The sequence below is a fragment of the Salmo trutta genome, chromosome 27, assembly GCF_901001165.1.
Source record: "Salmo trutta chromosome 27, fSalTru1.1, whole genome shotgun sequence".
In the NCBI taxonomy this organism is placed as follows: domain Eukaryota; kingdom Metazoa; phylum Chordata; class Actinopteri; order Salmoniformes; family Salmonidae; genus Salmo; species Salmo trutta.
The window spans coordinates 14,533,687-14,561,659 of record NC_042983.1 but is presented as its reverse complement, the minus strand read 5'-3'; the positions used below and the strand labels follow the sequence as shown (position 1 = coordinate 14,561,659).

The window sequence follows — 27,973 nt, the reverse complement described above, 5'->3', positions numbered from 1 at the left end:
TGTGATCGATTTTATACACCTTTTAGCAACAGGTGTGGCTGAAACAGCCAAATCCACTAATTTGAAGGGGTGTCCATACCTTTGTATATATAGTGTATCTAGTGTTTATGTTCCTGTATGTGCCACTGCCCCTCCACACACCCCTCCCTGGCCTGGTCTACAGCAGGGCACGTGGCCTCTTAGGATTGATCTGCTTACTGGCTTGTTCTTCTTCCTGGAGTGACGAGCGGAACGACTTGACTTTATCTGAGGAAAGAGGAGCACAGACAGAGTGGATTAGATATTATTGCTTATCAAAAAATACCATGATTCACGTTAATAGAAGTGAACCTACGAATGAATGTCAACGGTGATCTGCATAGAGACAAACCAACAAAAGATTGAAAAAGAACCTCAGGAGGTAAATAATACAAATGCTGTCTTGCATAGGCCAGGAGATCAAATTCTCGCTCATCCCTAAGAGATGTTCTTCCATCTGACAAATGGTACCATGTCACTAATAACATTTATGTCCATGCCTACCTCTGAGCTCCGTGAGGATGTCAATCTTCTGATCCAGGATCTGCTCCAGCTGAGTGGCGTAAGAGTCCACATCATAGTCTACCTCCTCAGTCATCTCCAGCAGAACCTTCTCATCCTCCAGCCACCGGATAGACTCCTGCAACACACACATTAGCGTCGCACTTACTCATCTCATCTTCCCACTGAAACATATTACTCAATCAATTATTTTGCTCCTATAGTCAGCATCACATTAGTTTGAAGAACCTGATTTAGAGCATTTCATGGATAGTGGCACCACACTTCACAGGACCTCAAGCTTGCAGATTCATTCATCTCAATAGAATTGGAGCCTCCTAACTAACTATATGTCAAAGGATCTAAGAGGAGCCATCTGTTAATGTAGCCTGACCTGGAAGACAGCTCTGTGGTCCTCCAGCACCTGTTCCTCCATCTCCACCATCTGAGAGACAGCCTCATGGAAGGTTAAGAGCTGGGGGGACACCTCCTCCAGCTGGGGAGAGAAAACAGTAAAGACACACACTTCAACCAGCATCACCAGACAACACCTCTATTGGGGAAATGGATGCAAATGCATGCACACAGTAAGAAAACCATCGAGGATAAAAGCCGTGTGTGAGCATAGGAGTGCATTAAAAGTGTTGCTTACGTTCTGCTCACAGAGCAGTTTGAGGTCATCTCTCTGGGGGGAGCTGCCCAGGTGGTCCCAGTCATCATCCAGCTGGTCCACCACATGGGTGTTGGGCCGGACCCCCTCTATCACCTGATTAGGGTCCACCGTCAGCTCCTTCACTCTGTGGGTCAATCAACACCTTCGGTCAGCTAACAAACTGCTGCTCAGCCCAATTAAGTACACTACACTCAACATGGGCTTCTTCACTAGGGCCCAACATTCAGAATGATGCAGGTAGTCACAGTCATTACTAAGTATATTAAGTCACGTAAGTTCTGACTGAATGTTTTGGCCCATTGAATAGATGCCTAGACACCATCACGACACCATGCACAGCCAACGGGGTTCAATCTGTGTCTTATTGGTTGCCTTTAGCTCTAGCCAGCAGAAAGACACTCCATTTTAGTTTATAGTGAAACTGTCCCTTTACATTTTTTCCCTTGATGAAACCAAATTAAGCGATATGAGAAGAATAGCTAAGGTTAGTCAAATTCGGAGTGCTAGTTCAGTTGTTCCCCACTAAAGTATCTCTAGCTGATAATGCTATAGAACCTATCTGTTTCAACGGGGCCCTTGCATGTTAGCCATGTTTTGCACGAGAATGAGTGACAAGGAGTTGGCATGATAGCGCAAACATACTGGTACTCAGGCTACTTGCATGTAGAGCACAACGAGTGCTGTGGACAGTCCATACAGCCAGGCCTGTTTACACTGCTAGAATCTGGGCTTGTATTTAATTAGGTGTGACTGAGCTGATAAGGTCCAGTACAGTGAAAATGACCTTAATGACCTGTGTCTGACCCACTGACCGACTGGGTGGTGACTGGGATTACTACTGTAGCAGTGGGAGGTGGAACAAACAGGCTGGTCTCATTGCATCTTTGGTATGCATGTACTTAGCCAAGGCATTATCCTCTAACACAGTATAAACTGATCAGTCAAATATTAGGTGTTAACCCATAAGAGTTTAAGCCCCTGTAAGCCGGGGGAGGGTACTACTAAGCTATATGGAATTGTTTTAAGGTCCTACCAAGGATCACTTTGCTTTTTGATTTTGAATTTTAATACCCCTTGAAGTATCAAAAATATATACAACATATTTATGGGAAAAGGTTTTTTGGTTAATGGAAGCCTCTCTCATGCAAATTCTGTTGGATGTGGTGTACCGCAGGGCAGCCAGCTAGGGCCTTTATTGTTTGTTTTTACAAATTATCTTCACTGACCTTGAATAAAGCCTGTGTGTCTACAGTTGAAGTCGGAAGTTTACATACACCTTAGCCAAATACATTTAGACTCAGTTTTTCACAATTCCTGACATTTAATCCTACAAAAAATTCCCTGTCTTATGTCAGTTGGGATCACCACTTTATTTTAAGAATGTGAAATGTCAGAATAGTAGTAGAGAGAATGATTTATTTCAGCTTTTATTTTTTTCCATCACATTCCCAGTGGGTCAGAAGTTTACATAGTAATTTAGTGTATTTGGTACCATTGCCTTTAAATTGTGTAACTTGGGCCAAACATTTCAGGTGGCCTTCCACAAGCTTCCCACAATAAGTTTGGCCAATTCCTCCTGACAGAGCTGGTGTAACCGAGTCAGGTTTGTAGGCCTCCTTGCTCGCACACGCTTTTTCAGTTCTGAACACACATTTTCTATAGGATTGAGGTCAGGGCTTTGTGATGGCCACTCCAATACCTTGACTTTGTTGTCCTTAAGCCATTTTGCCACAACTTTGGAAGAACGCTTTGTATCACTGTCCATTTGGAAGACCATTTGCGACCAAGATTTAACTTCCTGACTGATGTCTTGAGATGTTGTTTCAATATATCCACCATTTTCCTTTCTCATGATGCCATCCATTTTTGTGAAGTGCACCAGTCCCACCTGTAGCAAAGCACCCCACATCATGCTGCTGCCACCCCCGTGCTTCACGGTTGGGATGGTGTGCTTTGGCTTGCAAGCCTCCCCTTTTTTCCTCCAAACATAACAATGGTCATTATGGCCAAACAGTTCTATTTTGTTTCATCAGACTAGAGGACATTTCTCCAAAAAGTACAATCTTTGTGCCCATGTGCAGTTGCAAACTGTAGTCTGGCTTTTTTAATGGCGGTTTTGGAGCAGTGGCTTCTTCCTTGCTGAGCGGCCTTTCAGGTTATGTCGATATAGGACTCGTTTTACTGTGGATATAGATACTTTTGTACCCGTTTCCTCCAGCATCTTCACAAGGTCCTTTGCTGTTGTTCTGGGATTGATTTGCACTTTTCACACCAAAGTACGTTCATCTCTAGGAGACAGAACGCGTCTCCTCCCTGAGCGGTATGACGGCTGCGTGGTCCCATGGTGTTTATATTTGCGTACTATTGTTTGTACAGATGAACGTGGTACCTTCAGGCATTTGGAAATTGCTCCCAAAGATGAACCAGACTTGTTGATTTCTTTTGATTTTCCCATGATGTCAAGCAAAGAGGCACTGAGTTTGAAGGTAGGCCTTGAAATACATTCACAGGTACACCTCCAATTGACTCAAATTATGTCAATTAGCCTATCAGAAGCTTCTAAAGCCATGACATCATTTTCTGTAATTTTCCAAGCTGTTTAAAGGCACAGTCAACTTAGTGTATGTAAACCTCTGACCCACTGGAATTGTGATAGGGCATTCCTCTGACCCACTGTCCATGATAGGGCATTCCTCTGCCTTCTTGACATCTCAGTTGACCAGACAGGTCCTACAGGCCCTAGTTTTGTCGCACCCGGACTACTGCCCAGCTGTGTGGACATGTGCGGCAAAGAAGGACATAGGTGAATTGCAGTTGGTCCAGAACAAAGCAGCATGTATCGCACTTAGATGTATGTTGAGGGAAAGTGTCAGTAATATGCATTTCAGTCTCTCCTGGCTCAAAGAGGAGAGATTGACTGCATCACTATTGGTCTTTGTGCAACGGATTGATGTGTTGAAGGTACCGAACTGTCTGTTGAAGCAGTTGGCACACAGTTCAGACACTCATCGGTACAACAAGACATGCAACCAGATGTCTCTTCACAGTCCCCAGGTCCAGAACAGAGGCTGGGAAACACAGTATTAAATAGAGCCATGACTACATGGAACTCTGCCACAGCAGGTAACTCAAGCTAGCAACAAAACCCCAAAAAATAGATAAAAGACCACCTTACTAAACAAAGGGGACTGTGAAGAGACACAGAACCTTTAATATATCTTGTATTGTAATTTTCACTGTACTATGTATTAGACCTAGATATTGTGTGTATGTACTGATATGTAGGATGTGTGTGATGTTTTAAATATATCCATTTCAGTTCTTCACTAATAAATGTTCTGTACTATGTATTGTCATGTTTCATGTGGACCCCAGGAAGAGTAGCTGATATTTTTGCAGCAGCTAATGGGGATCCTAATAAATACCAAGGATCATTTTGCTATTTGATTTAGAATTTTAAGACCCCATGAATTATTAAAAAAAATATATCAAAAAATTATTTGATGAAAAGTTGTATTTGGCCTTACTGCTATTAGCCCATAGCATTGAACAACAGATAGTCCCCCCCCCAAAAAAATCTAAAGGAAGTTTGTTATGAAGTGTCTATCCTATATCTGAGAGACATAAGATCAGGAAACATGTCATTTTTTTAATGTATTTAACCCCTTATCTTTGTCACTAAACAGTCTCCATATATACAGTACTTCCATACATTTTTTTCAACTGATTCCGGTGGACCTTCAGATGAGTCTTGTGAGGCCTGTGGGCATCCTAGAGCAAAACAACTTCAGATGAGTCACAAGATGCTTGTGTGGGTTGAAGAGCAAAACGTAATAGTTTGTAGGCCAAACCATTCAGAAGCTACGGACAATTTTGTGAGAAGACCGATTTTCGGGATGTCGCACGGTCTGACAAACACCTTTCTAGCTCTGTCACCTTCCACCACAGATGCGGAAGTCATACATCGGCGGATGCGGTGTATTGAGACGCATCCACTGCCAAAAAACATCTCTCTAGCTTAAAACAGACAGATTTTTAATGGGGATATTTGAATTATGCTAATTACATTTCCGCGGAGGCATGGACCTTAGGGGGTTAACTAATAGGGCTGACTGTTTATGGTGTCATGTATCATAACAGATTATATTCAACCAAGTGAAAACACCAAGAAATGATTTGATCAAATGCACACAGACACACGCGCCTGTTATCGTCCATGAGGGGTATGAGAAGAACAGCAGCGTTCACAGTTAACACAACCTCAGCACAGCAAAAGATGAAAGGAGAAGCGCATGCCAAGGATGAAGAAAATGAAAGAACGTGTCATGGAGATGAAATAAAAGCGGAAGGAAAAGAAGACGCGTGAACAAGTCCTCCACAGAGACTGGTGAGAACGATGGAACAAAGAAGTGTGTTTAATGTGTATTTTACAACTGATATATGCATACAGGAAATGCATGTAGGTAAGTGTATGTGCGGGCAACAGAAAAGGTACGTGTGCAGTGTGTGTGTGTGCGCGCACGCAATGGGAAAGTGCTTGACCTGCTGGGAGAGGTAGCAAAGTCATCATACTCATAGGTGGGCGAGAGCTCCGAGAGCTCCGAGCGACTTCCACCGCCCTGGGAGAAGGGGATGTCTGAGGGACTGATCCCAAACTCCTTTACTCTGCACAGCACATCACCAGGCCCAGAGCAGGAAGAGGGGAGGAGGAGCAGGAAAGACGAGAGAAGAGACGAGGGTCAGGACACAGAGCTACAGACAAAGAGTTATTTTCCTTTCACCATCCCCTGCCTGCCACAGTGGCACTCATTTAGCCTTTCACACATGTAGCCTACAACTGATCAAACTGCTGCAGGCAGATATACCCAATTCTGCCTATTGAGGCTCAGAAGCATTATCTGCCCATAGCTAAGCACAACAACGCTGCGTATAAGAGCACAGTGAAGACCTCAAGGTCATTTCTACACCTTGTGGGTGTGATCAGTTACCATAGAAACCTAAAGGGAGAGTGGTCAAAGAAGAGGTTCCTATATTCCTTTTTCCCCCAGACTTGAGTTCTCCGCGGATCGTAGCTGGAAAGCACAGGTGTAGGAGACAGATTCCCATAGCCAGGTGTAACATGGATGCCCACCTGTTAGCGTAGCGTAGCGTGTTGAGGGTGTTCTCACAGGACGTCATACCAGGAGAGATAGTTGCTATCTGGATGGGACAAGAGGTGAGGGGAAACTCAGTGGCGGTAAGGGAAGGACAGTACAAAGACCAAGTAAGGTGGCCTGTCTTTTGCAGAAAGTGTGTTTACTTTCAAAGTGAGGAGAATATACACCCTGTATACTGACCTCTACATGGTTGGTGTAGTCATAGGCCCAGGAATCTTAAAAATAGTTTATTTTAATAGAAATTATTCATAAAATCAGAGATGACTGAGCCCAATGCCAGTGAGGAGAGTGAACTCACCAATTACCAAATCCAATAACTAATGATGAACTCACCATGCATGTGCGGGAGTTCTCCCCTATGAAGGAGTCTCGGAGGACCTGGGTGAGCTTGCTGGCCCTGAACGGAGTGTGAGGTTTGTTCCGCCCCAGTGCCCTGATGCACTCCTGATAGGGTTAAAGAGAGACATGATGAGCTACGGTCGGTCTACTGCCAGTCCTGACTGACTGGCTGGCTGACTGGCTGACTGACATACACATACTGAGAGAGGGGGACAGGAAAAATGCAGTTGACCATTTCTATAACATTAAGTTATTTCCAACTAGGACTGCTAGTTCTGTTCAGCTGAATCCTGTCAGACAGCACACGATGGAGCTGTAATCGCACTGACATCCAGATGGTACTACCAATATTACAAGTTATTCCTTGTGTATTGGCTGCTATCCTACTCAAACTAAAATCAAGTGGGATGGAACAAAACGGAGATGGTGACCAATACTAACAAGTTATTTCTCGCTCGCACGTAGAAATAAACCACACTTCCTTTTACAAGTTTTAACCAGCGTTATGCTGCCGTTGTTGCCAACTAGCGGGGAAGGGCTCATCAGGACGACTGACTGAACCCATTCATCTCCACACTCCACTCTCAGCTGCACGACATACACTCAGTGGACAGTTTATTAGGTACACGTTCACAAAAATGGTTAGCTCCTACAGACAGTGAGTCAAGTGGCCGTAGCTGGCTATATAAAGCTGGCAGACAGACATCGAGGCATTCAGTTACTGTTTGATTGAATGTTAGAAATGGGCAAAACCAGCGACCTAAACGACTTTCAGTATGGTACAATCGTCGGTGCCTGGCGTGTCGGTTCCGGTATCTCAGAAACGGCCGGCCTCCTGGGCTTTTCACACACGACAGTGTCTAGGGTTTACTGAGAATGGTGCGACAAACAAAAACCATCCAGTAAGCTGCAGTCCTGTGGTCGAAAATAGCTTGCAGATAAGAGGTCGAAGGAGAATGGCAAGAATCGTGCAATCTAACAGGCGGGCCACAAACAGGCAAATAACAGCGCATTACAACAGTGGTGTGCAGAACGGCATCTCTGAACACACAACCCGTCAGTCCTTGTCACGGATGGCCGATTGCAGCAGACGACAAAACCAGGTTCCACTCCTATCAGCTAAAAACAAGATCAAACACTGGACAATTGAGGAGTGGAAAAACATTGCCTGGTCTGACAAATCCCGGTTCCTGTAGAGTCATGTAAGGTGTGGGGAATGTTTTCCTGGCACACGTTAGGTCCCTTGATACGAATTGAGCAACGTTTCCATGCCCTGAAGAATTCAGGCTGTTCTGGAGGCAAAGGGGGGTCCAAGCCGTTACTAGATGGGTGTACCTAATAAACTGGTCAATTTCTGCTCTCTGTCAGATTCCTCTGCAGCTCCCGCTGACCTCTCCCTTCTGACCTTTAGTGCCAGCAGGCTCTTGTTGATCTCTGCTCCCTCCAGGCGTGTCTGGCGGTCAGCGCTGGACGTGTCGGCACCCCTCTCATTCCCCGCCAGGTCGATCAGGGAGAACTTGCCGTGCATCTTCCCCTTCCTCCTTAGAATTATCTGGAACACAGCATGGCTACGGGACGAGTGGGCGTTGGCCGAGGTCTGACCTGACGTTCTGAGAGAGAGAGACAGAAATGGAGAAGGACAGAGAAAGAGGGACACGGAGCGAGATGAGAGGGACAGACACACAGACAGAGACAGCGAGAGAGAGTTTAAATGTAATGCACAATAACATTTTGCAGATCAATGTTTATGTCATCACTTAGGGCAACTCTGGGATGTTGCCACAAATACCTGCAGCTGTTGCCCACTTCTATGAGTTTGAGGACGTCCTCTGTGCATTTGACGTCTCTCTCATGCAGCCCCACCACCTGCACCTGCTGCTTCCCATCTTCCAACACCCGGAGCTTAGCCTTACCGTTCAGCAGGTCGAACACCTATAGGACCAGACCACAACCACAGACTTAACATCTTCCAATACACTCAGCTTGGCTTTATGGTTCAACAGGTCAAACACCTGTAAGGCCTACACAACACAACCACAACCCCACATTTTCAGGTCAACAGACCACAACCACACACACACACAGGTCAACAGATGACAACCATCCTCCAGCACCTGCAACTACACACGTTTAATACAACCATCATATCAAATAACTACACAACCACAATACAACCACAGACACAGTCAGGTCAAACACCTATAAGACCACAACCACACACGGTCAACTTAACACAAAACTAGTCTGTCACTCTGTCGACATAACCACCCACTGGATCAACACACACACACCTTCCCATTACAGTCCGGGTCAAACACCTACAACAACAAGTTGATGCTCAATAAACAAGTCATTAAATCACTTGCCTTTCCACTGTAGATTTCAAAGAAAGTTGCGTACACCTGAAGATCTAACTTCCTGTAGCAGGGTTTCTTCAACATGACAAACACATCCCGAGCTGCATGAGGACAAATGGGAAAGATAAAGAGTTTACCATTTTAATAGGATCTGAGCAGTACACCACCAAACCTCATAATAGGCCACTAAGAATCACTTGCCTGCTAATGCGTAAATTCCTTTAGAACAATCCTGGTTCTTTCCAGAAAAATCTCCACCCATAGTCTGAAAAACAAAAATGTCTAGGCCTTCAAGAAATGGAAATGCAACAATGCTTGTACACACTGAACTTGGATGTCGCTGATGTATGTTATTGTTAATTGAGTGCTGAAATAACTGGCATGAATCAGCAGCCGAAGACGAGGCGGCTGGTGTGTGTGCGCGTGTGCGTGCGCGTGTGTCTGGCTCACATGCGTTTTGCCACTACCAGTCTGTCCATAGGCGAAGCACGTGGCCATGCCCCTCTCAAAGATGGTCTCCACCAGGGGCCTGGCAGTAAACCTGTAAGGGAAACACACACACACATCCACTCATCAGTGTATGTGTGTAAACACACTGTGTAAACACACCTAGAAAAACACACACACACACACACACACACTTGAACACATTCCATCTAAAACACCCTAACAAACACACGCCATCAAAATACTTTCTATACACACACACACTAATCCAAAGCAAGCATTCCTCCTGGACTGAATTCCAGTAAAAACATACATTACCACAAGTCAAACAAAACAGTTGTTTTACTGCAACAACCGCCCGCTCTCTGTCTCACCTGTAAACCATTTCATTAGTGGTGCTGTCATCGAAGGCGTAGTCGAAGCGGAAGGTCTGGTTCTCCAGGTAGCGTGTCAGGTCCACCTTCTGCTTGGGCTCATGGACCATCACCACATCCTTACTGGGGATGGTGATCACATCCAGGTCCCTTATAGTCAGCTCTGGAACACACACGGCCATGTTAACGAAAGGATACAAAAGAAGATAGTTTCCCTGAGCGCGGGCCATAAGGAAATACCTGAATATGACAGATTCGGACCGTCCAAAGGCTCATTGTAGGAAAACTCATGATCCGTTCCTCATCTATGACTGAAGGCTCTGTTTGATGTGAAGGTTGTCCTTACCTTTCTTGTTGAGTGGACGTTTCCTCACACAAACACATATTCTGTGTTCTTCAATCTGACAAAATAAAAACGCAAATTGATCAGGCCGTTGTGGGTTATCCTCTATTTGGACAGAGAGAGCAGAGTGTCGTCTGTACCCACCAGGTCTGCGGTGGACAGCGGCCGGTAGTCCAGACTGGCACGGAAGTCTCTGATCATATACAGGATCTCATAGTTCGGGACGGTGGTGTCCACCTCCTGAGACGGAAAGAGTTAAGATACTGTTCAATGTATGCTTTCATTAATTTATCAAGTAACCACTAAAGACAATGTTTTCAACGACTAACATGGCTATAGGGAGGTTAAAAAAATATATGGAAGGAGGGGGTCAGAGGATAGGAGGATTCCCCCTGTACCTGTGCTTTCTTCTCTCTCAGCTCCTGTTGCTGTATCCGTCGTCTCTCCCTCTTCTCCTGCAGTTTCTCCACTTCCTTCACACAGTTGGACTTCCTCCTCGCTGCCACAGAGGAACAGAAAACACAGGCAAAAGGAACAGGAAAGGCTGTCACAAATGCTGCCTTTCACAGAACATACACACCCTTAGCCTAGCTGAAAGGGATCTCTTCCTCTCGCCATCGTCTGGCGTTTCACCTCAACTCTAGGGCTGTTCAGTGGTGTCTGGCAGGGAGACTGGGCCTAGCTAGCACCCAGGGGGACAGCAGCTCTACACACACCGCCTCCAGCTCTCACCAACTCCGCATCTCTAAAGGGCTTTATGACGGATCCCGCAGCTCCCTGCTAACCCTTCACATTACTATACTATTACACTATTACAGGGCTCTTCTTGACTGACCAACCACTGATCCAACAACAGTCAAATGCTGCTTCTTGACTAGGGAAAGCAGAGACATGAGTACATAGGGGACTTTCATTCTAGGTTCGTCAAAAGTTCAATAAATCCCCCCTTCAGATTAGTTTGACTCTTTAAAACACACAGAAATAGCCAATACGAATATTACAATTTAGAAACCCAATTCATCACTTGAACACCCACATCAGATTAAGAAAAGAGGACAGTATAAAATGAGGGTCAGTAATCCCTTCTGATTCCACCAGACCCAAAGATACCCGGCTGAGCACCACTGCAACCATTCCTCCAGCATACAGCCCATCCGAACGCCTGCAGGCTTGTCATTCAAAGCAGAGAGCAAAGATGAATAATCTGCTGTAATCTGGGGGAGCAGGGCCAGGTCAGAGACAGGCTAGGCAGGCCGGCGGGAACAGGATTGAGAGAGCGCTACGAGATTGATTCCACTGGTGGTGGCAGATAACCACACAAAGGGGGTGTGGAAGGAAATGAAAAACACTATTGTTTCTGCTAGGACCTACTGAGGGAAAACTGCAGTGTCAAAGGCTACTGTTTGTGTGTTTATGTGCAGTGTATTCGGGAAGGTATTCAGACCCCTTGACTTTTCCCACATTTTGTAACAGCCTTATTCTACAATGGATTCGTTCCCCCCCCCCCTCATCAATCTACACACAATAGCCCACAATGACAAAGCAAAAACTGGGTTTTAGAATTATTTGCAAAAGGATTCAGACGCTTAACTATGACACTCGAAATTGAGCTCAGGTACATCCTGTTTCCATTGATCATCCTTGAGATGAAGTAAATTCAATTGATTGGACATGATTTGGAAAGGCACACACCTGTCTATTTAAAGGTCCCACAGTGCACGTCAGAGCAAAAACCAAGCCATGAGGTCGAAGGAATTGTCCGTAGAGCTCCAAGAAAGGAGTGTCGATACCCCATAATGACAAAGTAAACACTGTTTATTTTTTGCAAATGTATTAAAAATAAAAAGCTGAAATATCACATTTACATAAGTATTCAGACCCTTTATATAGTACTTTGTTGGAGCACCTTTGTCAGTGATTACAGCCTCGAGTCTTCTTGGGTATGACGCTACAAACTTGGCACACCTGTATTTGTAGAGTTTCTCCCATTCTTCTCTGCAGATCTTCTCAATCTCTGTCAGGTTGGATGGGGAGCGTTGCTGCACAGCTATTTTCAGGTCTCTCAAGAGGGTCTGGTGGATCGGATTCAAGTCCTGGCTCTCGCTGGGCCACTCAAGGACATTAAGAGACTTGTCCCGTAGCCACTCCTGCGTTGTCTTGGCTGTGTGCTGGGGGTCAATCTCCTGTTGGAAGGTGAACCTTCACCCCAGTCTGAGGTCCTGAGCGCTCTGAAGCATGTCTTCATCAAGGATCTCTGTTTATCTTTCCCTCAATCCTGACTAGTCTCCCAGTCCCTGCCACTGAAAAACAACCCCACAGCATCTTGCTGCCACCACCATGCGTCACTGTAGGGATGTTGCCAGGTTTCCGCCAGACGTGACGCTTGGCATTCAGGCCAAAGAGTTCAATCTTGGTTCCATCAGACCAGAGAATCTTGTTTCTCATGAACTGAGAGTCTTTAAATGCCTTTTGGCAAACTCAAAACGGAACACTCATGTGCCTTTTACTGAGGAGTGGCTTCCGTTTGGTTACAGGCCTTGATTGGTTGAGTGCTGTATAGATGGTTGTCCTTCTGGAAGATTCTCCCATCTCCCCAGAGGAACTCTGGAGCTCCTTAAGAGTGGCCATTGGGTTCTTGGTCACGTCCCTGACCAAGGCCCTTCTCCACTGATTGCTCAGTTTGGCCAGGCGGCCAGCTCTAAGAAGAGTTTTGGTGGTTCCAAATTTCTTCCATTTAAGAATGATGGAGGACACTGTGTTCTTGGAGACCTTTAAATAGGGACCTTCAATTTTTTCATACCCTTCCCCAGATCTGTGCCTCGACACAATCCTGTCTCGGGCCTCTACAGACAATTCCTTTGACCTCATGGCTTGGTTTTTGCTCTGACATGCACTGTCAATGGGGGGGACCTTATATAGACAGGTGTGTGCCTTTCCAAATCATGTCCATTCAATTGAATTTACCACAGGTGGACTCCAATCAAGTTGTAGAAACATCTGAAGGATGATCAATGGAAACAGGATGTACCCGAGCTCAATTTTGAGTCTCATAGCAAAAGCTCTGAATTACTTGTAATACATTCTCAAAACTTTTAACCTGTTTTTGATTTGTCATTATGGGGTATTGTGTGTAGATTGATGAGGAAAAATATGTATTTAATGTGTTTTAGAATAAGGCTGTAACGTAAGAAAATGTGGAAAAAGACAGGGGCTCTGAATACTCTCCCAATGTACTATACGTACGTACAGTACCAGTCAAACGTTTGGACACTCCTACTCATTCAAGGGTTTGTCTTTATTTTTACTATTTTCTACATTGTAGAATAATAGTGAAGACATCAAAACTAGAATGCCAAGAGTGTGCGAAGCTGTCAAGGCAATGCGTGGCTACTTTGATTTGTTTAACACTTTTTTGGTTACTACATGATTCCATATGTGTTATTTCATAGTTTTGATGTCTTCACTGTAGAATAAAAATGTAGAAAATAGTAAAAAAAATAAAGAAAGAAAAACCTTTGAATAAGTAGGTGTCCAAACTTGACTGGTACTGTACGTACAATGCCTTCAGAGAGTATTCACACCCCTTTACTTTTCCCACATTTTGCTGTGTTAGAGAATGAATTTAAAATGGTTTAATTGAAATGTGTCAATGGCCTACACACAATACCCCATAATGGTCGTGTTCAAAATAAAATAAAAACATTTTTAAAAAAGGATGAAATGTCTTAAGTATTCAACCCCTTTGTTATGGCAAGCCTAAATAAGCTCAGGAGTAAAAAATGTGTCACAAGTTGCATGGACTCACTCTGTGTGCAATAATAGTGTTCGACATGATTTTTGAAGGACTACCGCATCATTGTACCCCACACATACAATGATCTGTAAGGTCCCTCAGTCGAGCAGTGAATTTCAAACACAGATTCAACCAAAGACCAGGGAGGTTTCCGATGCCTCGCAAAGGGGCACCTATTGGTAGATGAGGCCAATGGTGACTTTAAGACAACTACAGTTTAATGGCTGTGATAGTTTTCTCCTGAGGATGGATCAACAACATTGTAGTTACTCTACAATACTAAACTAAATAAAGTGAAAAGGAAGTATATACAGAATTAAAAAATACTCAAAAAACGCAAAAGAATGTAGCTTTATGTCCTGAATACAACACATTGTGTTTGGTGCAAATCCAACACATCACTGATTACCACTCTCGTTATTGGGTATGCTTATCATCGGCAAGGACAAGGTAGTTCATTTAGGATAAAAAGGGATGAGAGCTAAGCACAGGCAAAAGCCTAGAGAAAAACCTGGTGTTCAGACTGCTTGCCAACAGACACTGGAGACAAATCCAGCTTTCAGCAGGACAATAACCTAAAACACAAGGCCAAATATAAACTGGAGTTGCTTACCAAGACGACATTGAATGTTCCTGAGTGGCCTAGTTATAGTGATTCTAACATGTATTGACTCAGGGGTGTGAATAAATTAGATATCTGTATTTCATTTTCAATACATTTGCAAACATTTCTAAAAACATGTTGTTTTCTCCTTGCCATTATAGAGTACTGTGTGTGTAGATGGGTGAGAAAAAATATTTAATACATTTTTAATTCAGGCTGTAACAACAAAATGTGAAATAAATACTTTCTGAAGGCACTGTATGTATCAGTGGAGGCTGCTGAGGGGAGGACGGCTCATAATAATGGCTGGAACAAAGCAAATGGAATGGCATCAAACCATGTATGTGATACCATTCCACCCCAGCCATTACCACGAGCCTGTATAAGTGTGTGTGTGTGTGTGTGTGTGTGTGTGTGTGTGTGTGTGTGTGTGTGTGTGTGAGAGAGAGAGAGAGAGAGAGACTCAGTGGAATTTAAAAGGGGAACATAGCAGCGCTATAATCAGTGATTTTCTGCTGTAAATGCAGAAAGCCTGTCTGCTGACTGAATTACATATATACTTTCCTATTAATGCTTTGAATATAGCGGAAGCCTTTAAGGTGAGTAATAATCACAAACTACAGGTTCTTCAGAGGCAAGCAGAAGGGTTCCACGACAACATAAACCATTGGGGTTGGGAGAGTTGATACATACAAAGCTGTCCAAACTCCTTTCTTGTTTGCTGATGCATTGACGCTTCTGTGATACACATATGATCGACAAAAAAACGTAGAAATTCAGGAACATCAAGACTTTTGGTAAAATTCTATAACCTACACACATGACACATGAAATAACAAAAAAAAATCCCAGTGCTTGTTTAGGAGGGTGAAAATGAGAACATTCAGTTTTTGCAAAGACTAAATAACTTAAAATGTAAATCCTCCATAAATGGATGTAGGTAGTTCCTACCGTTGGCTAACTGTTGGGCTGTCTGGGCCTGGGTGGGCTGGGCTGGCTGCTGGATAGGGGGAGGGGGAGCAGGCTCTAGCTGCTGGGGCTGAGCTGGTCTGGCCCTGGTCGACACCACTGTGGAACCCAGCACAACAACACAGAGGTCAGAGTTATATTATACACATCAAACATGGCACCCAAGACAAATAAAAGAAAAACTGTCAATGGTCACACAGAACACCTCTGTTATCCCTGGACGGAGTGTCATTCTTAGTGGGTGCTATTGTTCGTCGGTTCTGCAAAAGAAAAAAGATGGAAGTAAGATAAACACATTGACAAAAATAATTGAAGTACATGAGGATTAAACGGTAATCATGGCTTACGAGAGAGATTTCACAGAGCTTGCTAGAACACAAGCCTGAAGAGTTAAACACTTCTAACTCGCATGACTGCAAAATAAGGGTTATAATAATAGACAAATATTGAGAATCAGATTACTTCTTATTACTGGAGTGTCCATTGTTCTGTTCCGTGGTTCTTCTGCCACTGAGGACACTCACTGCACAAGCAGACTTCACCCTGCGGTGGTTATACTAGCAGTCCATAACAGAAGACAACCAAAACAGGGCTCACCTTGGGGATCTTGTTGACCTTCACAGAGGTTGGCGTTGGTGGAGGCGGGGTCTCTGGGCTGGGGGCAGTCTCCTCTTCTGGGGCCACGTCTGGGTTTAGTGCAAATATACTCTCCAAGTCAATCTGGACAGAGAGAAGAGTGTGTTATTGTAATTGTAGATCCCATACAGTCGTTTCTCAACATTTCCACTAGTCTGTTCGCTTTACCCTTCTGGTGTGTGTGCGTCTCTGTCTGTGTGGTGTGGCAATGAAAGTGTGGACTGTCAATGTACATCTGTTTCCTAATGGTCATTACCACACCTTCTAACAGAAAATTGTACCTATGTCACCGGAACTTCCTGCGGAGTCCACCACCTGTTGGTTTCACCCTTTTTAATTGTCCTTCGAGCCATATTCTTCCGCGTCAATATTCAACAGGAGAATTAACACAATATACTTTACACATCATACCATGGCACTGCTGAATATTCGTTTCTGATTGGCTGAAAGGGCAATCTAGAGTATGCATTATTTCTCTGTAATGCACGGAAATAACCAACAGCTATGAAGTTCATTCTTACATGCTCTATGTTTGAGCTGCTTTTGAAAACAAAAGTCAAACTGAAAGCATTACAGGCATTTTTTTATTCAATTTTTCATAATAGCAAGTTAGGAGGACTGATGGTTTGGTTAGCTGAACTAGAAAGTGAAGAATGTGCCTATATTACAGTGTATAGAGGGCAGGGAGGCGCATTTGTGTAGCTCAGAGAAGCAGAGCAGTAAGACAAGAAACACATCTGTATTCAACAGCAAAGCTCAGGAAATATGACCGCTGTAAGGATCTCTGAACTCATGTATATTCAGGGCAGAGAGTGATGTCTGGCGAAACTGTAGAACATGCAGGAAGACTGATCTCCAAAGCTCTACAATGTCGTCAGATGCATTATTCATAGGGCTCAATGCCTAAGAGCTGAGTGGACGCCAGCTGTGGTGCGAGGCCCTAGCTAGGCTTCTTTACCTCTTTCCCTTTTGTGTCTCCATTTTCTATCCACTCCACGGTGACGCTCTCATTGTCTTCATTCAACGACGTGACCATGGCTTGGTGTATTCGTCCTGTAACAGAAAGCACATGTGGATGGTCATTATCTAAGGTAATTTCCACGTAAAATGATCCATGAGCACCAACATGTGAGGTTCATAGGTGCATGTCAAATTGGGTGTCTATTTTCAGAAATTAAGGTATATATACATTTTTCAACCATTTTCCATCCTAAAAATTCTAAATAAACAAAGGCTTTGATTTCTGGTCAAACAGATACAAGAAAAGCCTTAAGTTATTAGAAATACATCAACACACAATGTTGAAGACGCCAGCCAACTAATATCAACACTCATATTTTGTTTTCTGTAAGTTTAATAAACATTGCCCTGTGCTTTGAAATTCTGTTAACTTCTTTGGGCTAGGGGGCAGTATTTTGAAGTTTGGATCACAAACGTGCCCAAAGTAAACTCCCTGTTACTCAGGCCCAGAAGCTAGGATATGCATTTAATTGGTAGATTTGGATAGAAAACACTCTGAAGTTTCTAAAACTGTTCATAAAATAATGTCTGTGAGTATAACAGAAAAGCCTTTTTGAAATCTGACAAAGTGGCTGGATTAACAAGAAGTTAATCTTTTAACCGATGTATAACTCTTGTATTTTATGAATGTTTATTATTACTATTTTTGTAATTTGAATTTGGCGCTCTGCAATTTCACCGGATGTTGTCGAGGTGGGTCGCTAGCGGCACGCCTAGCCCAAAGTTAACAAAAACCCACATAGCTTTTAGATATTTTCTAATTTCTCTCCCTCGTGGAGGAAAATGAAAGTTCACAGAAGTAACAAGTTAACCTATCAATTAGTTATTTTTTACTGATATCAATTTTGTTTATGATTTATTAAGTGATTAAAACAAATTTGTCACTGAATTTACACTCTGTTTTTTACACTGAACTCTACTGAGCTCTATTGTTCTGTAATTTGATGTCCAAACTTGTAAAACATAGACATCTATGATTGGTTCAGACTTGGTCTGGTCCAACCAAAATTTGTCTTGTTTGGGGGCAGAGGTCATAAAAAAATAGCCAGTGTGTAGAATAATACACAAATATGCAAAGAAGGATATTGCATATTTATACACATGTACCTATTTAGGATACATCACCATGAAGAGAATGACATTCATATCCATAATTATGCATTTTTGTTTAGTACAGATCAGGGACCATGCTGAAATCAGTCACCCTTTCCCTGTCCTCCTTCCCAGCTGCTGGTCTAAATACACACGACACAGGCAGCATGAGCTTAGCCTGCTCCATAATCACCAGCAAGCTTACTGCTCCCTCCACCATGTCTTTGTGAGGGCCTAACCCTGGTCCCTGACACAAACATTCCCTGCTCACTCTGTTCGGGACGACGACATGTTCCGGTATTCATTATTTAGAGCCCTGAGCTCTATGACGCTTTAAGTCTTCTGACTGTTCTCTGGTGGGTTCTACCCATGCAATGATTCTACTTCAGCACAAGCACAGCGCAGTGTAGGCTAAATAAATGACTCAGTAAGAGAATAAGGAAACCCTTTGGCTGACTATCATTGCGAAGATCTGAGTTGACTCTTTCATATCAATGGCCCGCGAGACCCATAGGTAGTAAGTGTCAGTGATGTAAAACAGCCTACATCCCACTGGCTGAGAGGAGGCAAGTCAAATGTGGAACACGTGGTCAGATGTCGGCGTCATAAGACCGTAGGAAGTTATGCACGTCAGTTCACCATCATGTCTTGCTCTCCTCTCCCTCTGCAACCGGATCCTGACTTCCTGACGGGCCGCACCCAGGTGGTGAGGGTAGGCAACAGCACATCTGCCACGCTGACCATCAACACGGAGGCGCCTCAGGGGTGCGTGCTTAGTCCCCACCTGTACTTCCAGTTCACGTACGACTGCGTGGCCGCGCACGACTCCAACACCATCATTAAGTTTGCCAACGACACGACGGTGGTAGGCCTGATCACCGACGACAATGAGACAGCCTATAGGGAGGAAGGAGACTTCTCCCTCAAACAACAACCTCTCCCTCAAAATCATCAAGACAAAGGAGCTGATCGTGGATTACAGGAAACGGAGGGCCGAGGGGGCTGTAGTGAACGGGGCTGTAATGGAACGGCGTGTCGCGAGCTTCAAGTTCCTCGGTGTCACCATCACTAAGGACCTATCATGGTCCATACACACCAACACAGTTGTGAAGAGGGCACAATGCCTCTTTCCCCTCAGTAGGCTGAAAAGATTTGGTATGGGCCCTCAGCTCCTCAAAACGTTCTACAGCTGCACCACTGAGAGCATCTTAACTGGCTGCATCGTCGCTTGATATTGCAACTGCTTGGCATCCGTCCGCGAGGTGCTACAGAGGGTAGTGCGTACGACCCAGTACATCACTGGGACTGGGCTCCCTGCCATCAAGGACCTCTACTTTGACTTCTAGGCTCCCGAGCGGCGCAGCGGTCTAAGGCAGTGCATCTCTGTGCTAGAGGAGTCACTACATCCCTGGTTCGATCCTGGGCTGTATCACTACTGGCCGTGATCGGGAGTCCCATAGGGCGGCGCACAATTAACACAGCGTCATCCAGGTTAGGGGAGGGTTTAGCCGGGGTAGGCCGTCATTGTAAAATAACAATTAGTTCTTAACTGACTTACCTAGTAAAATAAATACCAGGTGGTGTCAGAGGAAGGCCCTCAACATTGTCAAAGACTCCAGCCACCCAAGTCATAGACTGTTGTCTCTGCTACCGCACGGCAAAGGGTACCAGAGCGCCAAGTCTGAGACCAAAAGGCTCCTGAACAGCTTCTACCCTCAAGCCATAAGACTGCTGAACAGTTAATCAAGTGAAAACCTGGACTATTTGCATTGACCCCCTTATATTTTTTGCACCGGTCTATGAATACTCACTGGACTCTACCCACACATACTACACTGACACTCCAACACACACACAAACGCATATTGATGCCACACATACACACTTTCACAAACTACATACGCTGCTGCTACTCTGTTTATTATCTATCCTGATTGCCAGGTCGCATTAACCCCTAACTACATGTACAATTGCCCCCCCTTGTTAAATCATGAATTTACTGTGGTTAATCACATTTTTTGGAAAGCTGACTTCAATTTCACTAGCCACACCCAGGCCTGATTACTGCCAGACCTGTTGAATCAAGAAATCACTTAAATAGAACCTGTCTGACAAAGTGAAGTAGGCTAAAAGATCTCAAAAAGCAAGACATCATGCCGTGATCCAAAGAAATTAAGGAACCGATGAGAAACAAAGTAATTGACATCTATCAGTCTGGAAAGGGTTACAAAGCCATTTCTAAAGCTTTGGGACTCCAGCGAACCACGGTGAGAGCCATTATCCACAAATGGAGAAAATTTGGAACAGTGGTGAACCTTCCCAGGAGTGGCCGGCCTACCAAAATTACCCCAAGAGTGCAGCAACGACACATCCAAGAGGTCACAAAAGAACCCACAACATCTAAAGAACTGCAGGCCGCACTTGCCTCAGTTAAGGTCAGTGTTCATGACTCAACCATAAGAAAGCGACAGGGCAAAAATGTCATCCATGGCAGAGTTCCTAGGCGAAAACCACTGCTGACCAAGAACCACCTAAAGGCTCGTCTCACTTTTGGCAAAAAACATCTTGATGATCCCCAAGACTTTTGGGAAAATATTCTGTGGACTGACGAGACAAAAGTTGAACTTATTGGAAGGTGTGCATCTTGTTACATCTGGCGTAAAAGTAACACAGCATTTCAGAAAAAGAACATCATACCAACAGTAAAATATGGTGATGGTAGTGTGATGGTCTGGGGCTGCTTTGCTGCTTCAGGACCTGGACAACTTGCTGTGATTGATGAACCATGAATTCTGTTCTCTAACAAAAAATCCTGAAGGAGAATGTCCGGCCATCAGTTCATGACCTCAAGCTGAAGCGCACTTGGGTTCTGCAGCAGGACAATGATCCAAAACACACCAGCAAGTCCACCTCTGAATGGCTTAAAAAAAAAAAAAAATTAAGGTTCTGGAGTGGCCTAGTCAAAGTCTGGACTTGAATCCGATTGAGATGCTGTGGCGTGACCTTAAAAAGGCGGTTCATGCTCGAAAATCCTCCAATGTGGCTGAATTAAAACAATTCTGCAAAGAAGAGTGGGCCAAATTTCCTCCACAGCGATGTGAAAGACTCATTGCCAGTTACCGCAAACGCTTGATTGCAGTTGTTGCTGCTGAGGGTGGCACAACCAGTTATTAGGTTTAGGGGGCAATTACTTTTTCACATAGGGCCATGAAGGTTCGGATAGCTTTTTTCCCTTAAGGTCTCAGAGCGAGTAACGTCACTGATTGAACATTACTAGCGCGAACCGCTAACTTGCTAGCCATTTCACACTTGATTTTCTTAGCCCCCCTTCGTTAGTGTCTTGCTTGGACAAGCTACATAGACTGTGCGTGTGTGTGTGGGATTCTGACAGCTGTGTCTCCAGAGAACTGTACGGTAGAGCTGGACCAGAGCCAGGTAGCAGGCTGTTAAATCCCATGGTGGATCATCAGGTTGGTTGCCAAGCTACCCTGGTAACAAAAGGCTAGACTGTAGACACCCGACCTCAGACTGACAGCGTTATATTAAGAGAAGGGACACATGAAAGGTGACAGAGCCCAGTTTTCAGGATGATTTGACGAGGACACACACCTTAGGAACAGAAACCACCAACTCGCCCTGATTGAAGGGAGCATGGGCAACAGCCAGCAGGCGTATCAAGAGTCTAGTAGTCACTAGTCACAGTAAAACAAGTCCACATTGACCAGACTACTAGTGGATATAGGCTGTCTTGCTGGGAGAACATACCAAAGATTGAGTGACAAGAAGTTGGCATGCCATAGGGTTGTTGCATTTGATTTCAAATCAGTTTTTGACCGCACCCCTTTTGATTTGAATGAAACTTTCTATAGATATTTTGCCAGAAATTGACTTTTCGGACCTGAATGAGGGTATGAATACTTTCTGAAAGCACTGTATAGAATACATCCAGTTCATTATGTTCAGCTGTAAACATGTCAACAGACCATTGAATGGTACCCTGTCCGTGTGCACTGACTGCAGTGCCATACTCTGGCTCTTAGTTCTATTCCAAAGGTCATTAACTGACAACACAGGGCTGAAGGAAGTAAATTGCATTTGCTTGCTTTGTTGCAAGTTGCAACAGTACATTGGCTAAGTTTGCCTTGGGTCTCTACTCTACTTCGGCCATAATGTCAACAGACACAGCAGAGCCTCCCAAGGCATGATGATGACAGAGACAGAACCCCAGGTAAGCTGCAAAGGACACAGTGTCACATTCAGAAAGAACCTCAGTCACTGACTAGGGGGAACAAATCATAGGGGAACGGATTAGCCTAAATACTGTGGGGTGAAATGTGACAAACAGCCTACACCACATTCGCCGCGAATGGAGCATGCGGTCCGCCCTATACCACCAGCTCCAAGAACACACCTGGAAGCTGGTTGCATCATGCTGAGAGGCCAGTCTAACCTGTTACAGTGTAGTCTATGGACTCGCATATCCATATTTTCAGTTCTTCCAATTAGATGATACAGTACAATGCAGCTCAATCACATGACGACTATCCCCGATGGATACAATTGTAAAGTAGCATATTGAAAGAGAGAATAATACTGCTGTCACCCAAACTGCCTGAAAACAGACATAAAACGGGGCCTAAAAGGTGTCAGCATGCTTCAGTTCGGCTGGCGCGTTGCCAAGCTCGGCTAAGCGAACCAAACGAGTGTGCTCGCATACTCCCTTAAGACTTTCGCTTGAAAAAAAAGCAGCAATAGTACTGTTTGTCCATCCTGAGATGCCATAGCCAGTATACACTTCCTCAAAAAAGTCACAATTAATCTAAGATAACTCAAGAAATCTGCCATAAATGTTGACGCTTTTGCCGAGGAGATCTTAGTTCCGCAATTCTGCCTCTAACTAATATGTTTTGTGCAGTATTTCTCAGGTGAATGTGCATGAAAACGAGTCGTCTCTCATTAAATGACAACCCCTTCTCATTGAAATATCCCTTATGTTGTCTCCCGAGTGGCGCAGCGGTCTAAGGCACTGCGTCACTACAGATCCAGGTTCAATCCCATGCTGTGCCACAGCTGGCTGTGACCAGAAGACCCATGATGCGGCGCATAATTGTCCCAGAGTCATCCGGGTTAGGGGAGGGGTTGGCCAGCCGGGATTTCCTTGTCCCATCGCGCACTAGCGACTCCTTGTGGCGGGCCGGGCGCCTGCAAGCTGACTCTGGTCGCGAGCTGGACAGTGTTTCCTCTAACACATTGGTGTGGCTGGCTTCCGGGTTAAGCGAGCAGTGTATCTTGACTGTCGCCTCTCCCGAGTCCATAGGGGTGTTGCAGCAATGGGACGAGACTGTAACTAACAATTGGCTATCACGAAATTGGGAAGAAAATGGGGTAAATGTTCAAAAGAATTTATGAAATATCCCTCCAGTTAACCAATCACCGCCGAAGGGACTTCGACTTTGGCTTGCCTCGAGTAAAAATGATTTGTGCACGAAGAGCTGAAAAAAACCCTTGCCGAACACCAGAACCAACAAAAACTTCACAAAATATGCAAACTGTTCCAAACTGTTTCAGATGGGAAGCATGCGGGTGCCTTAAAGAGTAGAGATGAGCCTGGCTGCATTGTTTACCATGTTGGCCCACTTTAGTGCTGAAACCTGGATGAGTGGGAGTGTTGACACTGCTTAGCAGGAGGAACAAAGCCCTAAACACATCAGTTTCACTCCCATAACAAAGACTCTGTCAGAATCTGAATCTGTCATCATTACATCAACGGGGAAGAATTCCACAATCCTTACTTTACTGACTGCTAAATGCTAAGCATTCCCTTGTTCCAAAATGAGGAATCCATCTACTTTGAAAGACACTGAATGGGGATAATTTCATGCAGAAATGGGTACAATACAGTAGATAATCCATGGTGAAGATTAAATATCTCTTATCCCATTAAAAATTGTCCAGTCTTTCCTGTCCAGGCTGGGATTAAAATTAATACTGGTGTCTGATACACCCTGCTCAGTTAAAATACTAGTAGACTGGACTGTAATGTAAACATCATTTAGGATGGCAAGAAGAGTGAAATTGATAGTCAGCTATCATTATGGCAGGCAAGCAGTATTTTGTGGTTGAGTGTTTAATCCGAGCCTGTTTTCAGATACAGTCCCCTTTAAAATAACCGATCTCAGGCCTTTTTAAAGTGAACTCCGGGATAAAGAAAAGCGGAAGAATTCAACTCTTTGTATTCACATTGCCCTTGCCTTTGAATGAGGACTCAACTCTTTTGCCAGTACACTTCACCTATTTTGTGGTCCGAGTTCTCTCTACATTCACATTGCTATCTTTAGAAAGGAACCAAGATCTTTTTCCAACATTCACGCAATGCACTCTGGATTTTTACAAAAGTTAAAAGATTAGACATAATAATTAGAATACGATAATATTAACATGTAAATATTATTGGTAACAGAATAAATAGCAGAAGAATAAGGCTGATTAAATAATACAATTGTAAATTCAATGTAGGCTACCGTCCCTTTAAGAGATAGCGCTTGCCACAAAATCAATGCTATCAGGGATCGTTGGTACATCTAAAACCTAAATCCTAACCCCTACCCCAACTTCAATGGGGTAACGTCAGAGTTGGGATGTCCCAAGGAAGCCGGAAAGGAAGGACCTTGATTTTGTACTCTATGTTATGACTCTCACAAAATATGTCTACTCACACTATTCAAACCCCATGATCAAATAAACAGCGTATGAAGCTCTCTTAGCATAAAGATCACATATTGCAAATAAATAATCTTTACATCGTGTCAGTACAAAACTCAACACATTTTGGAATTTCTGTGCATCCTTGACAATCAGTTCGGGTCTCTTTTGGAGGGGTCTGAGTTCCTTTGGAGTGTTCACACTGCACAAACAATTAAGCGAACTGCACTGAGTTCACAAAAATTGTCTGAAAGGGACCATGTGTGAACACACACTTAGAACCCATCACTGCCTTGCTAATGGTAGGTCTAGTGATCGAGAGAGGAGAGTCCTGGCATATTCCAGAGAGCTGCCTACAACAGATGGAGTGGTTGTTAATAGGTTGAATCGGGCTTCGCCAGCCGCCAACCCCCCCCGACCACCACAGACAGGGCAATCCCTACTCACCATGCCACATCAGTCAGCCTGCCTATGGTACGTATGCTAGGCTAGATAAGGCTCACTTCCCATTCAGGCCGGGGGCCTAGACCTAGCTATGATGCGCTCAAGAATAATGCACACCATTATAGATTAACACCAAAGTAAACCACAACAGTCTAATTCACAATAAGCAGCAACCCTCTTTACCCGGAGTTTGTAGTAATCGGAAGGGATATGGTTGTTCCTGCATGTTGCTGTGCTACACCTCAGCCCAGGAGGAGCCTCATGAGTCTTTACTCGGTTTTGGCTGCCTGTAATCACCACAGTACAATTGACGGTATGGAGATGCTAGAATGAAGTTGGCATTCAGACAGACAAATCAAAATAACAGCCTCTTTCTCTCCCCTTCCCATGACATCTCAAGCTCATCTTGGTTTCACTGCAAACCTACTCCATGTTACCAGATCAAGTTGGTCTTAATATATAAAGCAGCAAGTCTTGTCCTATGGATTTGACAGAAAAATAATGATTCCACCTGGCTGGTTGTCAAGATGATCTTTTTACGACCATTGCTTGCCTACTAGCTAACATCTATGCATCTATATACATGACATGGCTAGACCATCAATAGTACTTGCCCAACAATTAATTAAAATTATCGCCTTGTCAGACCATTAACTTACTCTTTTCCAGCTGGCTGAACGGTGTTATTACTGTAGATAGATAACTAACAATATTGCTTGGCGTAGCACAGAATGTTCGACCAACCTTACGTACACATTGTTGGATTACTTCATAGAGCAAAACATTGACTTAATGTAATAATGCAACATTTTCTAAATTCAAACGAACCCCCTGCAACTAGACATGGACGTTTAGAAGATATTGGTTGTCTTCCAAGTCGGGTTAACGTTTAGTATTTCGAAGTTAAGGTTGGTCGAAAATGATCTGTGATAGCTAACAGTACACCAAACAGTACCTAACCTGTAACAGCTAAATGTGGAGCCTCACATTACGTTAGCACGTTAGAATCTGCTACCTAGACAAAACCCCAGTTGATTACCGTTATACCCACCAATAGACCTCTATGTAACTTAGCTAGTTATGCTAGCTATGACACACTGATGGCGAACATTACTATATATACACAATAACTAGCCAGACATGTAGGTACATGCCAAGCAGTTAACGTTAGCTACGTTAACTAGTAAAGTTCACCAGACAAGGGTTAAAATGCCTAGCTACCGTAACCTTTAGTTACATCCGCGGCAGGGCCTTTAGCTAGCAACAAGCTGCTAACTTTAACTAATGTGGTAACTTACAGACATAACTAACTATGGCAACCATATCGTTAGTCAAGTTAGGCTGCTATAACAACACATGCTAGTTTAATTGATACGCATACACATGAGCTAATAGGTTATTAATGTGTATTGGTTGTCTAGTAACGTTAGCTAGCTCGTGAGCTAACGTTAGTTAAAGTTAGGCTAGCTAAGTTGACTAACGTTAGCTAGCTACTCAATAAAGCCACCCCAACTTTGCATCTCGGCATCTACCGTTGCTGTGTGTTCACCACAGCAACACAAAAGCTTCCCCAACAACTCCCAGCGAGCGAAATTTATCGAGACCTGAGAACTTACCATCGCTTCTCTTTATTTCAACATACACACCAACGATGATCTTTCCAAAACTACCCGCCATTCTTCATCAGTGAAGAGAATATTCAGAAAAATATAGCTAGTCTGTTTGTCTTTGAAATAGCAAAGATTTTGACCGGGAGAGGAGGAAGCCGAGAGAAGCAAGATAGGAAGTGATCAAACAGTACAACTGCGCATGCTCAGAAGTGCCTTGTGTTAGGTGTTGACAGTCATTGGTGTTGACCAACTTCAGGTTTTCATCCATTCCAAATTCAAGTTAGGCCTTCTGTACAGGTGAATGGTGGCATACGATGAATCACCAACGATTATGGATATACTGACAAGATACATGTTTCTCCGCCCTAACGATGGGAGTATTTGTACACAAAGCAACAAGTCAGGTTGTCTAGCTCCCGCCTCGCCTATCCTTTCTTTGGATTGGTGCATACATCTTAATATTGTTATCTTTTTTTGAATATTCGACGAGAGTCGTTGACGTCAACCGCTTGTATTCAATGGAGAGAGACCCTATCCTACTAGCCTCATGTCATTAATATGCATAGCCATCTCCGATATAAAGTGTTTTTTTCTCAAAGTTTCCGGGAATGCACTTGTAAATTAAAGAGTCAATCTGTGATTTCACATCAATTTTTGAACTTTTAAATTCATGATATATAGCCATTGATTCCTGAAGAATATTACTTACAAATGCCTCATGATCTTAGTTCAACTGTCTTACCCCATCAGAACCCAAAATATAAGCTTGTAAACAATGTTATTGTAAACAAACACTGTATGTCGTGGTTAAAACTATCCTTTTGATATCATAGATGTTCAGTCCTTGCATCCATAACTCTGTCTATGAATTTGAGTGTTTACATTTCTCCAGCCC

The 27,973-nt window shown here is 43.9% G+C and overlaps 1 protein-coding gene across 4 annotated transcripts; it reads right to left on the bottom strand.

Moving 5' to 3' along the window:
• Window positions 1–20: 20 nt before the first annotated feature.
• LOC115164384 (kinesin-like protein KIF2A) lies at window positions 21–27,271 on the bottom strand. Of its 4 annotated transcripts, XM_029716809.1 has the most exons (22): window positions 27,085–27,271; window positions 17,169–17,263; window positions 16,172–16,294; window positions 15,780–15,834; window positions 15,557–15,673; window positions 15,299–15,343; window positions 10,607–10,707; window positions 10,353–10,448; window positions 10,212–10,266; window positions 9,866–10,028; window positions 9,495–9,585; window positions 9,246–9,309; window positions 9,054–9,145; window positions 8,477–8,619; window positions 8,093–8,297; window positions 6,682–6,792; window positions 6,324–6,391; window positions 5,735–5,857; window positions 1,172–1,316; window positions 914–1,015; window positions 523–658; window positions 21–246 (listed from the first exon to the last, which is right to left on the bottom strand). In XM_029716809.1, the coding sequence occupies exons 1-22, from the start codon at window positions 27,143–27,145 to the stop codon at window positions 158–160; spliced, it is 2,280 nt and encodes a 759-aa protein (XP_029572669.1). In that variant the 5' UTR covers window positions 27,146–27,271; the 3' UTR covers window positions 21–157. The 4 variants fall into 4 exon arrangements, with proteins under 4 accessions (XP_029572669.1, XP_029572670.1, XP_029572671.1 ...); XM_029716810.1 differs by lacking the exon at window positions 15,299–15,343; XM_029716811.1 differs by lacking the exon at window positions 5,735–5,857 and having other exon boundaries at window positions 27,085–27,270.
• Between the last annotated feature and the right edge of the window lie 702 nt (window positions 27,272–27,973).